At 30.0% G+C, this 17,488-nt stretch overlaps 3 protein-coding genes and 1 pseudogene across 6 annotated transcripts in view; 2 read left to right on the top strand and 2 right to left on the bottom strand.

Annotated features, from left to right (window-relative positions):
* The window catches only part of LOC125872634 (TMV resistance protein N-like), a 360,886-nt gene extending 351,559 nt beyond the window's left edge, over positions 1-9,327 (bottom strand). For both annotated transcript variants that reach the window (XM_049553392.1, XM_049553393.1), the window contains exon 1: positions 8,774-9,327. In XM_049553392.1, coding sequence (XP_049409349.1) covers positions 8,774-9,258 — 485 coding nt within the window. In that variant the 5' untranslated portion in view covers positions 9,259-9,327. The remainder of the gene's footprint in view (positions 1-8,773) is intronic.
* Positions 1-17,488, top strand: part of LOC125872642 (TMV resistance protein N-like) — an 87,023-nt gene that overhangs the window by 26,753 nt on the left and 42,782 nt on the right. The gene's annotated exons all lie outside the window — the stretch shown is intronic.
* Positions 1-17,488, top strand: part of LOC125872667 (TMV resistance protein N-like) — a 163,261-nt pseudogene that overhangs the window by 118,479 nt on the left and 27,294 nt on the right.
* Positions 1-17,488, bottom strand: part of LOC125872635 (TMV resistance protein N-like) — a 363,550-nt gene that overhangs the window by 327,117 nt on the left and 18,945 nt on the right. The window lies entirely within an intron of this gene.

Here is a 17,488-nt window from a genome sequence, read left to right as displayed (position 1 = left end):
ATGAGTTTCTTTTCAGTATTTTTAGTCTTTAGTTTCAGTTTTGCTAGATCTAGTTGGGGCATGTCCCAACATTTCTAGTCAGTTTAGAGGCTTATTTCAGACATAGTTAGATTCAGCTTAGTATTTGAGTTTGATAACTTCTTTGTATTAAACTCTCAGATTTGATATATTCAGTTATAGTATATGGGTATTCCCCATCTTTTCAGATTTATTTATGATTTAGCTTCCGCATCAGTTTATTATCTTTAGTATGCTCATGATCATGCCAGCAGGGTTAGCTTGGGATCACTTGTGGTCCTAGGTCCCGTGTTCGCGTCTTGGGGGTAGCTCGGGGCGTGACATCAACGTAGTCCATTGAATTATTAATTTTGATATTAAATTCACTATTTCAAATATAGATTTTCACTTTTACTTATAATATGATAACATAGCCTTGATAATAATTATTATTAATAAATTTGTATGTAAAAATGAACGGAGAAAGTAAAGTGTTGGTGACAAGAGATTTAAATCAAATGGTATAAAGTTACACAACAACAATAGCTGAAAGGAAAAACTAACAATTGAGATTTTAAGTGATACGTTATTGAAATTACTCTAGGCTTAATATTTTTTCCAGTCAACAAGAAGCGAAAATAAACAGACCACTAATAACGCTAATTTGTTTAAGATAAAAACGTCTAACAACCCAAACAAATAGGACTTTATGTAACAACCCTTGACCAAATCAAAGTTAACTACTTAAACAATCCTTAAGCAAATCACAGTCTTCTAACAATCCCTCCCTTGAACTTATTCCTTTTGTCAAGAATTAGTTTAAATTTGAACTGGTGCACATGTCAAGCTTTTCACGCAGTTTCTGAAATACTTCCACTTTGAGAGGTTTTGTCAGCAGGTCTGCAAGTTGATCTCGAGTGCCACAAAACAGCAAATTAACAGCTCATTCTCTAGCAAGATCCCTTAGAAAATGAAATCTTACCCTTATGTGCTTTGAACGACCATGTAAAACTGGATTTTTGGACAATTTAATAGTTGAAGCATTATCACACATTAACTTTGTACCAACTGACTGCAAATGACCAATTTCCTTTTGGATCCTCCTCATCCAAATAGATTGACAAGCACATGCAGCAGTTGCGACAAACTTAACCTTTGTAGTCGTCAAAGTGACAATAGGTTTCTTTTGGAATAACCATGCTACTGCTCCTCCACTCATCATAAACACATAGCCTAAAGTACTCTTGTTATCTTCCTTGTCGCCGGCATAGTCACTGTTTGTGAATCTAACCAGCTCACTAGTTCCTCCCCTTTTATAAAACACACCATATTTCACAGTACCTTTTAAGTACCTTAATATCCTTTTTGCTGCTGCGAAGTGTTGTTGCGTTGGACATGCCATTAAACGACTAATAAGACTTACAACAAACATGAGATCAAGATGAGTGGTTGTAAGATACATCAGACTTCCCACTATCTGTTTGTATTGAGTTGCATCCACTTTTATGACATATTCATCTTTTCCAATCTTTTATCCTAGAATGATAGGATTACAAACTGAATTGTAATTTTCCATTCCAAACCGGCTTAAAGCTTCAGTTGCATACCTCTTTTGGAATATGAACACACCATCAGGACTTTGTATCACCTCAATTCCAAGAAAAAACCTCATATGTCCTAAGTCTGTCATTTCAAATTCCTTTTTCATGGAACATTTTTAAATCGCCCAACAACACTTCATCATTAATAGTAAATAAAAGGTCATCGACATAAATACTCACAATGAGAATTTTACCTCCCTTTCTTTTGACAAAGAGTGTCTGCTCACTGGAGCTGCTTTCGAATTTCTCCTTGATGAAATAAAACTCTATTCGACTAAATCAAGTCCTAGGTGCCTGTTTGAGTCCATAGAGGGCCTTTTGTAGCTCATATACTAGTTGCTCACTTCCCTTTTTCTCATAACCTTTTGGATGTTATATAAAAACATCTTCCGTCAACTCTCCATATAGAAAAGCTGATTTGACATCTAACTGATACATTTTCCAACCCCTTTGAGCAGCAAAAGCATGATAATTCTCACGGTATCCATTCTGGCCACAAGTGCAAAAACATCAGTATAGTCAATCCCATGTTCCTGAATATATCCTTTAACCACCAATCTTTCTTTGTATTTGTCAATTTCACCAAGCTCATTGAGCTTTGTTTTATAAATCCATTTTACTCCTATTTTCTTTGGATCAATGGGGAGTTCTATCAAGCGCAAGATTTGATTTCATTCAATGGATTTTATTTCCTCATCCATGGCCAACCTCTAATTTGGGCTTTTGACAGCTTTCTCAAATCTGGTAGGATCAGATATCATTAAAAAGGCCATGTTTACTTCATCTTCTTCAGACAGTCCTTCACCAGAAGTATAATCTGCTGACCAAGTTCTGGTGGTCGTTGATTTCAGTTTCTATGATTTATCCTTCTTGAGCTATGTTCTCTTCTTCAATTTTGTCTCCCTAATCTAATTCCATTAGTTGCTCTCCACCAAAACTTGCATTACAATCCCATATACGATCTTTTTTTTAAATTACGTCATGGCTAACTATAATTCTTTTGGTAACTGGATCAAACATTTTGTACCCTTTTGATTCACTATTTACCCTAAATAGAACGCAACTCACACTTTTTTATCTTCAAGTTTGGTTCTCCTAGCATATGGAATATGAACATATCCCATGCATCCGAACACTCAAAAATAATCAACTGATGGTTTCTCTCCGCTCCATGCTTCTTCTGGAGTCATATCCTTTACAACTAGGGTAGGTGATCGATTCAAGATGTGAATCGTCCACCTAACTGCCTCTGGCCAGAAAATCTTGGGTACTTTCTTCTCTATCAATATAGCTCTCACCAAGTTCATTACTGTACGATTCTTGCATTTAGCCACTCCGTTTTGTTGTGGAGTGTAGGTTGTGGTCAATTGTTTTCTCACTCCATTTTGTTTACAAAAATCATTGAATTCTGCAGAATTGAATTCTCATCCTCTATCTGTTCTTAGGCATGTAATAGGCAACCCAATTTCTTTTTCCACGAGTATTTTGAAACATTTAAAGTGATTAAATGTTTCTGATTTTTCTAAAAAGAAAATAACTCCATGCTTTCCTAGAAAAAAATCATTTATAAAGCACAATAGGTACCTCTTCTGAAGCTGGTGTAATAGGACCACAAAGATCACCATAAACTAGACCCAATTTTCCAGTTGCTCTCCACTGACTTCTTTAAGAAATTGGAGTCCGATGTTGCTTGCCTTTCATACATGCCTCGCAAGTGGTGCTTGGTGCTACAATTTGTGGCAAACCTTTCACTACTAGAAATTTGACCTAATGCCACGGTTAAGTTACCGTAGCAATAGGCTTAGCTACCGTTGCTTTAGCTCTAACGCCACGGTTTACACAACCGCTACAACAGAAGGCGTAGCAATAGATCTATTGCAACGGTTTTTTCCAACGGTTACAATAATTGTAGCAGTAGATGACGCTATTGCGACGGTTTCTGGATTAATTAATTGCCGACGGTTAAAGTTGTATTGGTACGGTTATGAANAAAATTTGTTGTCGACGACGAAGGAGTCACCGAAGTTCTGAAATTTTAGGGCTTTGATTTGATTAATGGAGAAGAAGACCACGCACTCGTAACATTGATTTTGGTTTATTGGAGAAGTGGAATGGGTATTTGGAATATAATGTATTTTGTTCACTAAAATAAAAAAAGTGCTGGTCAATGAAATTAGTGGAGGGAAATAATTTTTTACACATCAAATTCGCGGGTTGGGCAATTTTATTTACTGTTCACTTAAACAAACCGTTGCCACAGGTGTTATTTTGCCACGGTTAATAAGTATGTGGCCATAGATAATCTATAGCGGCGATTATTTAGATGATGCCACGGTTTATATTAAGAATTACTCTATTTGTTCGAAGGATATGTGGCAATGGTTATAACTGTGGCAACACATACTCTATTGCCACGGTTGTAAAATTGTTGCCGAATAAGCGTTGCATTAGGTCAAATTTCTAGTAGTGTTTCACCATGTTTTTGTATTTCAAGGTGCGTAGGCCTTTGTAACTGAGATGGCCATAACAGTAGTGCCAAAGAGTTGATTGGTCTGTATTATTGATTGGAGACATCTTGCTTTAATATTTGTGGATGAGGGCTCAGCAAGTATACTAAACATACGATTTGCACTCATAATGGATTCTGCCATCTTTCCTCTCTGTGGATGATAGACACTGCACACACCATCTTTAAAGAGTACAACTTATCCTTTTTCTTGAAGTTGTCCAATGCTCAAAAGATTATTTGTGAGTTCGGGGACTCAATATACATCACCAATGGAATAACAAATTCTTTGCAAGAATAATTTGACAGTTCCCTTTCCAGTAACCTTCATTTTTGTATTATTTCCAAGCTTGACAGTGTGGGAAAAAGTTGTGTCCAAGCTTGAAAACAAATCTCGATTTCCACATATATGATTTGAGCATCCAGAATCCAAGAACCACACATCGCTTCTCTTTGCTTCATGTAGTTCTGTATAAGCCATTAACAACAATTCATCTTCTTCTTCTAACTCTGCATAATTTGCTTCCTTATACAACTTTGGACATTCATATTGAAAATGTCCTAAGTCATGACATTTATTACATTCAACAGTTGCTTTGTTGAAAGTTGTTCCTCCTCTTCCTCGTCCCCTTCCTCAGTACTCGGTAAGGTGCTCTACCTCTATTACTGGTTCATGTACGACCTTCTACTTTCAAAACTTGATCCTCATCATCATTGCTTGGTCGGTGGAATTTTTGTTCATGCACTACTAACTAACTCTGTAATTCATGAATGGACATATTGTCAGTATCTTTTGATTCTTCAATGGATACTACAACATATGTGAATTTGTCCGTTAGAGTTCGCAGAACTTTTTCAATAATTTTTCTGTCAGACATATCTTTTCCATTGCTCCTCATCTTAGTTGAGACCATCATCACTCTTGCAAAATACTCAGTGATAATTTCATCCCTCTTCATTGCTAAAACTTCAAACTCTCTTCTTAGAGAATTTAGTAGTGATTTTTTCACCTTCAAATTTCCTCCAAACTTTTGCTTCATTAAGTCCCGAACAATCCTGTTTGTGCGACGGTTCAAGATTTGTTCAAAAACAATTCGATCAATTTCCTGAAACAATAATGTTTGACTTGGTGATCTTTGATTCTAGCATCGTCGAGTTATGCCTGTTGTGCGTCACTTAAACTCTTCCCTTTTATTGGCTCTGCAAAACCAATCTCCACCAAGCTCCATAGACCTTTTGCTCTAAGAAGATTTTTCATCAGTTCACTCCAGTGGTCATAGCGACCATCGAAGTGAGGGATCTTTGTCAGAGTCTTGTCCTCACTCATTCTCGTATTTGATCAGTCGAAGATTGCGATTGTGTTTTCTACAAATCCAGTGGGGGCTCTGATCCCGATTGTAAAGTTACACAACAACAATGGCTGAAAGGAAAAACTAACAATTGAGATTTTAAGTGATACTTGTTTGAGATTACTCTTGGCTTAATATAGCCTTTCAGTCAACAAGAAGCGAAAATAAATAGACCACTAATAACGCTAATTAGTTTAAGATAAAAACGTCTAACAACCCAAACAAATAGGACTTTATGTAACAGTCCTTGACCAAATCAAAGTTAACTACTTAAACAATCCTTAAGCAAATCAAAGTCTTCAAACAAATGGAACACTAGTGTGAATATAGCATGAACATATATTTTCATCTTCCTTCTTCATTGGCTATGTATTGTTCCATATAATTTTTCTTTATATCACAAGATACACTCCTTACTAGCTATATAAAAATAGATAAGAAACTAGTGATTGATCATAAAATGATCTTAAATCAAATTAATGATTCTATAAATAATATTTTAAATTTTATTCATCTATTAATTTTAATTAATTAAAAATTTATATATTTTATATCATGATACAACTTTTATAAGATACTAGATACTTTCATTAGACAACAACTCTATGATATGTATGCGGAAGAAAAAAGGAGAAGACTACAATTCCACAAAGATAAGGTAGAAACTTAATGAAATGAAATATTTTTCACCATAGGTGATGTTATTCATATATTAAAATCAAATTATTTTACTGAAGTATGTATAACCATCATTCATGATAACAACCAGGTACACTTTTTTAATAAAATTACCTCTCTATGATAGCCTTACTCAAATATTAATTGAGTAATAATATTTTGTAAAAGATATGTTACATATAAAGATAAAATATTGAAATACTTATGGTAATCCTTATTAATGTCATGCACATACTAAATTTCAAGTATGAATATATAAGACAAAATTTATACTTAAATGGTGTACATCATTTATGTTCATAACCTCAAAGAGGAAAGGCTATTGGTGACATATTTTGAATGGATATTTTTTTCTATTTTGTTGGTTAGATTTGTTTACAAAATTGAGTGAAGTAAGAAATAATATTATTAAAGAAATGTCACTTTCTCCCATATTTAAACTTTGAATGTATTTTAAAATGTTTTAATAATATCTGGTCATTTTGATATCAAAATACAAGTAACTTTGTGACAATATGTATATAATTTTGATAAAAAAAAAATATGTATTAATAATTTAAAAAAGAATTTGTCCTATGTTCGTTCAATTATAATTATTTACTAAAAAGCTTTAATTTAGTAATATTAATTCTATTTTACAACATCATATACTATATATACAATACACACATGCAACGCACGTACCGTGGAACTAGTATATATATATATATATATGTGTGTGTGTGTGTGTGTGTTCGCTGTTATATTTTTTCTTTTCATAATTTTTAGGCAAATTACCTTCATACTTTGTAAGAAGAAATTGATCATTATTTAAGAAGAATAACATGAATAATTTGAAACAATTTTTCGAGGGTCTCTTTTTTGGTGAAATAAAGGAACACAAAAAGAAAAGTTCAACAACAGTTAATAGAAGAACAAAGACATAAAGTTTAACAGAAATCTAAATTCATACATTATAATTGCACAAAATAAACAGTAAGGGGTCATTTGGTAGAGTGTATTAGGAAAAATAATGCATGCATTAGCCTTGTGTATTACTAGTACCTTGTTTGGTACTCTTTTCTAACCTATGTATAACAAATGTTTGCATTAGTTGTATACTCTATTGTGTATCAAAGTATGTATTACTAATATCATGAATTTCTAGATATTAGCAATGCAATGGTTTTAATGCATGCATTAGCTCAATTAAAGACTCATTTGCCCCTCAAATCCCTTTTTACATCTTTTCCATCATAATAGTAAAGAGTATCTTTGTAAATTAAATTTTGTATGCAATGCATGCTATTTTTAATGCAAAAAACCAAACAATGCATAAAAATAATCTATGTATAATTAATGCAAACATAACTAATATACATGCATTGCTAATACAAGCATTACTAATACACACTATTTAACATTATTCTTATACACTCTACCAAATGCCCCTAAGTTTTTCGAGGGCACATAACAAAATCCCAAAAGAAAAAAGCACGGTACCTTTTAATTCCAATCAATTTTTCTCCAAGAAGAAGAAGCGTAAATGTTTTTTAAATTTTATTTATTTATTTGTGGTTTTATGTTTCAATACATACAAAAATAATTTAATTTTATCATGTTAGATTTTAAAAAAAATAAGATTTGGTTAAGTGATTTTGAAAGATAAAAACCTTAAGTTGAATAATTTTATTGATAAAAAAAAAGTTTAATGACTTTGTTACATCAATATTAATAGTTGAATGACCATTTAAGATTTTTAACTTGGAAAAACTATTTGGATGAGTTCTTTTTAATAAAAAAAATTACTGATTTTAATGATTATTTTAAATCTGCATTATATATTAAAAGTGAATTATGCATGCAATATAAATGTATTATAAGTGTTTTAAAATATATTATACTTGTCTAATAAGAAATTAAATCAATATATTATAAATATTTAAGTAAAAAAAAATATTATTACTATAAATGATAAACATTTTCTTAATATATATATATATATATATATATATATATATATAAAAAGTTCAATGATGCACTTGGTTAAATCATGAATTATTTATCCAAAGAAATTAGGCGTCTTTGGATTATTATTTTTTTAAAAGTGATTTATAAATTAAGAGTAAAAGTCATAAGTAGAGACCCAACTTTTGACTTTTGACCATTTTCACACCTTCAAAACAAAAATTACTTAAAAACACTTCCATAAAAAACAAATGAAGTACTTTTAAAAAAAATCACTAAAATAAGTCAATTTAAACCTCCACTAACATAAATTCTCAAATACTCTTTATGTCTTAATTTAGGTGCCACTTTTTATTTTTCAAAAGTCAAACAGTTTAATTTTGATTGAAAATTTGTGCACGAAATTTTCATTTATTTGAAATGAAATTTATATATTTATAAATTATATAAAAAAATATTACAAGTCACAATGATTGAAAAATTAAAATATTTAAAAAATCTATGAAAAATTTACCATAAAAAATAGACTTATTTGAATATTAAAATTCGAAAAATGCCACATGGAGGGATACTACTTTCTTTGTTTTAAGCCACCACTCAAAAGCTGTCGGTTAAGAAATATATAAAGCAGAGAAATAAAGAATATCCCAAAAAATTGAATGAAACTAAGTTCTTTTGAGCTACTTACTACTCACCAACAGATAAGTTCGAAAGGATCATAAAGATCCTCATTAAATCCCGCGAATGCTTTAAAGAGAGCATCCTTATACCTCTGAAACCTCTTCGAATAAGCACAGTTGAAATATTCCTTGTTTTTTTTAAAATCAAACGTGCGCGATACTACTGATGGTTGTATCCAATAGAAGACCGGGAAGAATTCCTGTCCGTGGCTGTCAACGCACTCCATGATCTTAGTGATTTCTTCCAAGCACCGTCTGGATAAAGCATACATCATGGAAAAGATGGTAATGGCAATCCTTGATTCCTCGATGGCTTCTGAGATTTCTGTCGAAATTGGTACTTTTTTTGCAGATTTGCCATCGTGTTTGAATGCGTTGATTCCTTTGTCTTCCAGACGTTTGTAAAGATCCGTAACAAAGTTTCCGTTGAAGTCTTCCCGTAGAAAATTCAGAAAAACATCATATTTCCACTTTTTGACAGATCTAAATTGGGAAGCCATGTTGGATTCTGGCTATGTGTGAAAAAATGTGAGAAAGAAGAAGATGGGGCAATTTGGAACCACAAACAACATTTAGTTATGCATTAAAAGCAAAAGAGACGATGAGTCAACTTTGCGGGTCTGGATCAGCTGCAGTAAAACATTGGTCCAGCAATTATCAATCATTGAAGCCACCTGTCCTCTTAAATTTTAAGGGGCACTTTGGTTAATGGAATAAACCAATAAGCCGGATATCGGTAATTAAATTTGAGATAAATTTATATTTTATTTAATTAAATTATAAATTTAATCACAAATTTTGGATTTTGAACTATCCCATTTTATACTGTCAAATGTATAGATTTTTATATTTAGACAATGAGGATTTTCTCTTCTTCTTTTTTATAGCAGATTTTCCCTCTCATTAGTCACCAGTCTCCTCCCTCCCTTCCCTCTTTCTCCCTCCCTCCCTCTCTTACTTTTTCTCTCTCAATTTTGTCTTTCTAAGGTTTTCAGATTCTTCTTTTTCAGCTTCTTAGATCGAGAAAGCTCATAAAATGACTTCGAATTCGCTCTCTTCCTCTTCTAAATTTATTCACCTGTAACTTTTTATAAAAAATAATAATTGATGGATCGACAAAAAAGTTGGAGCTTATTCTGAATATTCTACAATCTTCCGCTCTTATTTTTTTTACATCATTCGATTTCAACTTTTATGATCTGAACCTGCATTTTTACCTAAATCGATATGTTAATATTCAATTTATTAACTTTGATGGAAAAAGGTTGGCGTAGAAGTTAGAGTTATATGTGTATTTATGTCAAACAAGTACACGTCTTTAAGGAGATACATCTATATCTATATTTTATATTATCTTAAAAGCATGAACTCCTAACTTGAATGTTAAATTATTATAATATTCTTAACTTAAGTTTTGACTTTTTTGATGAGTTGTGACTTTTTCAATAAGTTATAGCTTTTTTCGAAGGGTTGTGATTTTTTGATGAGTTGTGACTTTTCCAAAAAGTTGTAACTTTATCAATAAGTTACGACTTTTCCAAAGAGTTGTGACTTTTCCAAAGGGTTGTGACTTCTCCAAAAGGTCATGACTTTTCAGATAAGACGCAAAAAAATATTTGTTCATACTACCCTTTGTTGACTATAAATATAGGGGTTTCCTCTAATTTTTCAACCACAATTTTTTTAATCTTCTACTCTTTTTCTTCTTGCATTTTAAGTTTTTTTTGTGTGATTCATTGTCATTGAGTGAGTTGAAGTTTAGCGGAATATCAAGTACGACTATTTTCATGAAGTAAGTTGTTCTATCCTAAGAGGGTATATTCCATAATATTGATGATGTAATAATTATTTTTTTGCTTAATATATACATTAGCATGTATTGTTCTAATATATGAAGTTAATATGATGTAGTCTAAATTCATTTGTTTTTGTTTAACAATTTCTCTTGTGATGTACATATATGCTTCTGAATATCTTTTTTAAAAATTAGAGAATTGTCACGATTTATTTTTGATGCTCAAGACAAAAGAATGACTTTATTTATCAATATTACTTATGTGATTTAGACTCTCATGAAGTTTGTTTCAAAATACTTATAACTATATAAGCATTGCCCTTTTGTTTTACTTATTTACTATTTCTTAATATTTCAGTATTTTAGACGAAGAAAAACTCATATGACTTGTAATAACTCCAGTTGAAGTTTGTATTAGTTTAATTTTTATTATTTATTTAACATTTAATTTTATGAGATAAATATTTTCATTAATGCAAATATACATTTATATTTGGGTAGGTATTTGTATTTAAATTAAAATAATATATATGTCACAAATGTATTATCAAGTTAACAAGATCTTCTAACTTCAAAATATATTATTTTAAAATGTTTCGAGTTTTTTTTAATTAAAAAAATACATCACAACAAATGTGAAAATATGTGAATATATAAAATGTAGTCGTTCTCTTCACATGTTCATATGACATCTAAACAATTTAATGTGGAATACATATGTAAAGCACATCTGGTTAGATGACAAGAAAAATACAAAGCAAATATTGTCTATAAGGTAATATTAGTGAGATAAGACTAATTGCATGATTGAACCTTATCAATTTGAAATAAATATATACATTATTGCATTTAACTAATAAAATTTTTCATTGACCATCTTCATAGATTTGTGTGAATAAAATATATATATATATATGTAATGTTATTTTTTGCTAAGCTTATTGTTCAAATTTTTGCTTAAATAAGCAATACTATTTACTATAACATATATTTTGGAATTAATAATCACGTGCAATGCAAGTGTCAAAAAACTAGTACGTATATACGTGTGTTTATGTATCTATGACAAACGAGTGATATTTGTAAATTGTTGGACAAGTTTACAAGTCTTCGTATGTTTTCAAATTTGACACTTCTAAAACAATTTTGCTCGAAAAAATATAGTTGATACCTGTGCTACAATCTTTTTTCCTTCTAAGGATTTATCCATGCACAAATGATATATGATAATTGAAATTCTCCAACCAAATAAGATTTCGACTTGCCCAAAATCAATGCATCTAGTGAAACTAATACATCTATGGTATGAAATAAATAACATTGATATAAAAAGAGTATAAAATACATATACATGTGTATTAGATACATGTATAATACTTAAAATTGAAATTATGAAACTTATATCCAGAGAGAGGGGGGACGAGAGAGTGAGAGTAGAGAGTAGAGAGTAGAGAGAGGCGAATGAGTGAGACAATTTTAAACAGAATTATATCTCAAATATAACTTTTACGCAAGACATATACATTGTATCCGAATTTAAACTAAGACATGATATGCAATTATTGCAAGTGTCGATGCATATAGTAATTCTGAGGTATTTTATTGTCTTTTGTGAAATTTGAGGGGTATATTTTATTTTATTTTTCAATTATAACACAAAATCTCATGACACTTAAGTATGACCAAAAAAAAATTGGGAAATTTACATAATAAGAAAATATTTACATTTATAACAATAACATTTTTTTCACTTATCACTTTTAATATGTTTATAATACAGCTTTAATACATATTAGTGAGAACAATTTATAAAACACATTTAATACAAGTTCTATTGATGGATAATTTATTTATCACACATTTTAATACACTTATAATACAATGTGTCAATTTCTTATCAAACAAACATAATATATTTTAAATCAGTTGTAATACATATATATTTCATACATTATTCATTTTTAATACATATTGCAGATTTATCATAGTATTGCTATATATTGTTGTAAATGGTAATAAATAAAAAATATCGCTAAAATCAGTAATTATTTATTAAAAGATACCAATTCAAGTAATTTTTCCAAAAAAGTTTATTCCTTGATGGCCTTTTTGTTGGATACATCAAGTAGTTTAAGTAGGCATTTCGACATGCAATTTCATTTCTTGATTTGAAATCCTGAAATGAAATCAACGTTCGAATACATAATTTCATCTAAATCGACCAACAAGTTTATATTTGTAAAGAAAATACATCATTTTTAAAAATATATATAACCATTTATTTCATAAATACACAAAATTTATAGTTATATTATTATTGCTCTTACCGACCTTTAAACCATTTATATGCAGGCTCGACTTCAATGTGAAGCCACTAAAACCCATGTTTTAGGCCCCCAATTTTTGGGTACCCCATTTATATATTATTCTCTTCATTTCAATTTATTTGGTCTATTTTGACTTGAACGAAATTTATAAAAAATAAAGAAAACTTTTGAATCTTGTGGTTTAAAATTAAAAATATGTTAAATGTATGAAAATGTTCTTTAATCTCGAACATATAAAGTTGAAACTAAAGAGTTGCTTAAAAAAAGGACTAACATTGAGTCTGACTAATAAAAACTCCAAAAAAAGAGCTGAAAATCGAATGCAATTTACAAAAAGGCTCTTTTAACTATTTGATCGACAATTCTCTTTAGATAAAATAAGTTTTTGAAAATTAAAATTGATCCAATCTTACTCAAGATCAACAATGTATGAAGAGAAATTGAATTGACTTTGTATAATATCAATTAAAAAGGAATCATTAGGAAAACTCGATTATAAAATAATTATTCAGTACTTTGCATTTTAAAAAGTTAGAAATACATTTTAAATTAAGGCCTATTTTGAAATTGGTTTTAGGCCACTAATAGTATTGAACCGCCCTGTTTATATGAGATATAACAATTATTCCAACCAAATTTATCATCACTTCAAACCAACACTTTACTATGTGAAAGGATTATATTAAAGAGTAGTATATTACAACTCATGGTCAATTTTATTTTTTTATTGAACTAAAATTCAATCAATAAATATTGTATTTTTTAAAAAAAAAAATGCTTTGTGACAAAGCATTATACTTTTGTTATGAACTTTTACTTAATAAGATTGTATAAAAAATTAAGGCAATTTTTTGATTGGTGTCGGGAGGCACATACAAAAATTATGGAATGTGTTGAAAAGATTGGGGGGGGGGGGGGGGGGGGGGGGGGGGGGGGGGGGGGGGGGGGGGGGGGATGCATTAAGAGCCCGTTTGGATTGACTTAAAAAGTAGTTTTTAAGTCAAATAAAAATTCAAACTTAAATGACTTTTAAGTCAAAAAATAAAAAGTAAGGGAGACTTATTTTTTATTTTTAACTTATTTAGAGTTATTTTTAATGTTGCAAACACTCCCTAACTTATTTTAAATGACTTAATTTAAGTTATTTTATATTTGTCAAATATTTCCAAAAGTCAAAAACTGACTTAAAAGTTTGATCAACTTTTAAGTCAATTAAAACACCCTCTAAGTGTGTAGCTATGAAATAAAATTTTATGAAAAATCTATTTATATTGATTGGTGATATTTTAGGTGAAATATCAAAATTTAAGTGACTTTTAAATTATAAAAATAAGAAGAAGTTAAATGACTTTTAAATAAACTATTCTAAAATAAGTGATCATCTAAGAAGAGGGTAAATCATGATCACCCTCGAAGCAGAAATTTGGAGACGAACAATCATGATCACTAATTCAACTTGCAGAATATGTGATAGGCCATGTCATTCCAAAATGTTGTAAAAGAATCGAAATAATTTAGAAAAAAATATGACGAAAGAAGAAGTAAAATATTTTTTTAAAAAAAAAAAAGGAGAAAGGAACGAAATGGAAAGAAGTCCGAGGAGAGAAGCAGGGCCTACACATTTTTTATTTTTAAAAAATTCCCTCACATATCAAATTATAGTTGTGCTTCTTTCATCATAATTTTTTTCACGAATTAGTAATGCAGAGATTAGTAGTGTAGAAATTATTTTTATCAAGTGTTTGATTTATTGCTTCCCACCTCATCTTGTGTGGATTAAAACTCTATAAAAAACTTCTTTCCGAGTATATTCTTGAATTATTATGTAATTGAATCAAGGTAGATAATTACCGAACAGTATTATTTTTTACGACCTTCTAACTAGTTAGGAGAAGAACAATTTTGTTGCTATGTTTGCGATTTTCTCACTTGAATTATTTATGGGTAAATAATTGCCTCTTAATAAATTGATCACTCATAAAATGTCAAATTTCAATTTAAAAAAGATGAATCGAAAAGACAGTAAACAATAATAAAAACGAATAGTGTTTAGCCCATACATTACAATAATTGAAAGTTCTTTTTGACCTGCTAGAACTTCCCTCTCTAGCTATTTTCAAGGGACAGAGATCACTAATACCCTCCATAAGGAAAGTTACCTTAAACACTGGCATAGTGTCTATCCATTCCTTATTTACAAATGCCCAGTCTATTTTTGAAAAAAATCTTTTTTTCCATGCTTATTATTTCATGTGTAGTTTTATCAGTTCATAGGCTTCAATACATGCTTGAAAATCAACCACCTCCCCTAAGCTAATATAGGGAAAAAACTAATCCGCATCGGGTATTTATATCAAGCCAATATAATTTTCATTATTACGTGATTTAATGAAGTAAAGCACATGTCAATTAATTATGGTTAAGCAAAATGAACTATAAATTTAAACACATGACATGCATGTATTGACTTGGTGTAAACACCCGATACATTCTGTCATAGATTTGTAAAACTGTGTTGAAATTTCCAAGTATTAGCCCGGATGTAGTTACAATAAAAAGTACACTGTTGATGAAGAGCCATGTGATTATATCCTTATGTTTTGTAATACAATCCACTGAAAGATGTATCTTAATAGGAAAAATCTCCCCACACATCTATTTAAGGAGTAATATTACAAGTTTTAGATCTACTTTTAAAATATTACTACTTAGAACATTTTAATTGCAAGTTATAACATATCATTTTTTATTTATAATTCAATTAATTTCACTTTATTAAATAATTAGTCTTTGATAATTGTATTTTAATTAATAGGTGAGATAAATAAACTTAATAAGAGAGAGTCAATGGTAATTATCTATTAAATTTTTTTAGAGATTTTTTTACCTTTCACACATAATATTACACCTTTTTAGGAGTTCTTTTACTGTTCACCTTCAACCTTTACTCAAATGGTAAATCTTTCTCTCTCACCATCATCATTCTTTTTCTTTATACATCCAAAAGAAGAAACATTAAATCTTTCTCTCTCATCATCTTCATTCTTCTTCTTTGTACACTCAAAAGAAGGACAAATCTTTTAAACAATACAAAGAATCAAGAGTTTAGGTTGACAAAAAAACATGTTGAAAAATCAAAAACATCAGCATACACTTAGAAAGGTCCCAGATCCGTTAGAATGGATTTCTAATGTTGAAATTGAGGCTTCATCTTTTAACATCTTGACTCAAACGCCATCGATCAACGGGAATGCGAATCCAGCGAACAGTGTGTTACCACTCCCAAGAAGAAACAAGCCCCAGTAAAATTGTAGATGATCAGATTGAGTATATTTTTGACATTAAATTGATATACTATGTAGTTGGTATGATTTTTTTTGTATTAATATGTTTGTGCATTGGCATGAAGTTTGTATAAATTTGGTATGACTTTTTCACAGTTGTATTTAAATTGTTTTCCGATTGAAGTTGGTGAAATGGGGATAAAAATTAATATGAAATTTATATGTATTTCTATCTTTTGTGATTTTTTCTTCAATGTTGTTTCAGTGATTGTGGTATGTACACATGCCTATTTGCTGAATATATTAGCAAATGAGTTTTTGATATGTGTCCCATTGATACGATGTAAAGTATCATCGTCAAAGATACGCCACAATCCTATGATAGTATAGAAAAAGCAGGAATGTTGATGGCGCAATTAGTGAGAGTGAAGTAACTGGAACTGTTGCTAGCAAATTTGGTGGACCCCGCATAGCAAAAGAACATGCTCCGGATACTATCAATTATGCTACACCAAGACCACAAAAAACATATTTGAGATAGTTGATTGTAGCTTAGACTTTTTAATTATTACATGCTTTTTAATTTTTAGATGATGTATATTTGTTTTTGCTACAGTTTTTTTACAACAATATATATTATGCACTATTTTACATTATGAAATTTATTCTTCCCAGATTTATTTCAGTTGGATACCAACTTCATGCATTTTTATTTTTAGCCTTTGTCTTAAATTTTCAAGTCAGATACCAAGCGTATACAAATTGGATATCAGCATTAGCCAGATTTATATTGGATTTTTAGTTTTGAAAAACACATTAGAAACATAGTAATAATTAAAATATTTTGAAATTCCTTTTATAAGACAACTATATACATGGTTATACTTAAGTTTTCCAGATGGATATTAATTGGATACAATATTAACTAATTTTAAATTGGCTATTTTGGTTGAAATCTCAATTACATCTTAGTTTTTCTATTTTTTCAACTGGATACCAGTTGATACCAAATAGATACCAATTGGATACAACAATATCTAGTTTTATGTTAGCTAATTTGGTTGAAATCTCCACTACGTCTTTTTTTCTATTTTCCAATGGGATATCAGTTGGATACCAAATGGATACTAATTAAAAATTACATTAACTAGCCTTAGGTTGGCAAATTCGTTTGAAATCTCAATTAATTTTTTTTTTAAAATTTTCAGTGGGACATCAGTTTGATACCAAGTGTATACCAATTGAATACAAGATTAACTAGTTTTAGGTTGACTAATTCAGTTGAAATATCAATAACATGTTTTTTCATCAAACTTCTTGTAGT

Source organism: Solanum stenotomum, chromosome 8 (assembly GCF_019186545.1).
Source record: "Solanum stenotomum isolate F172 chromosome 8, ASM1918654v1, whole genome shotgun sequence".
NCBI lineage: Eukaryota > Viridiplantae > Streptophyta > Magnoliopsida > Solanales > Solanaceae > Solanum > Solanum stenotomum.
The sequence above is the reverse complement of the archived record's forward strand: the minus strand, read 5'-3'. Positions and strand labels throughout refer to the sequence as shown.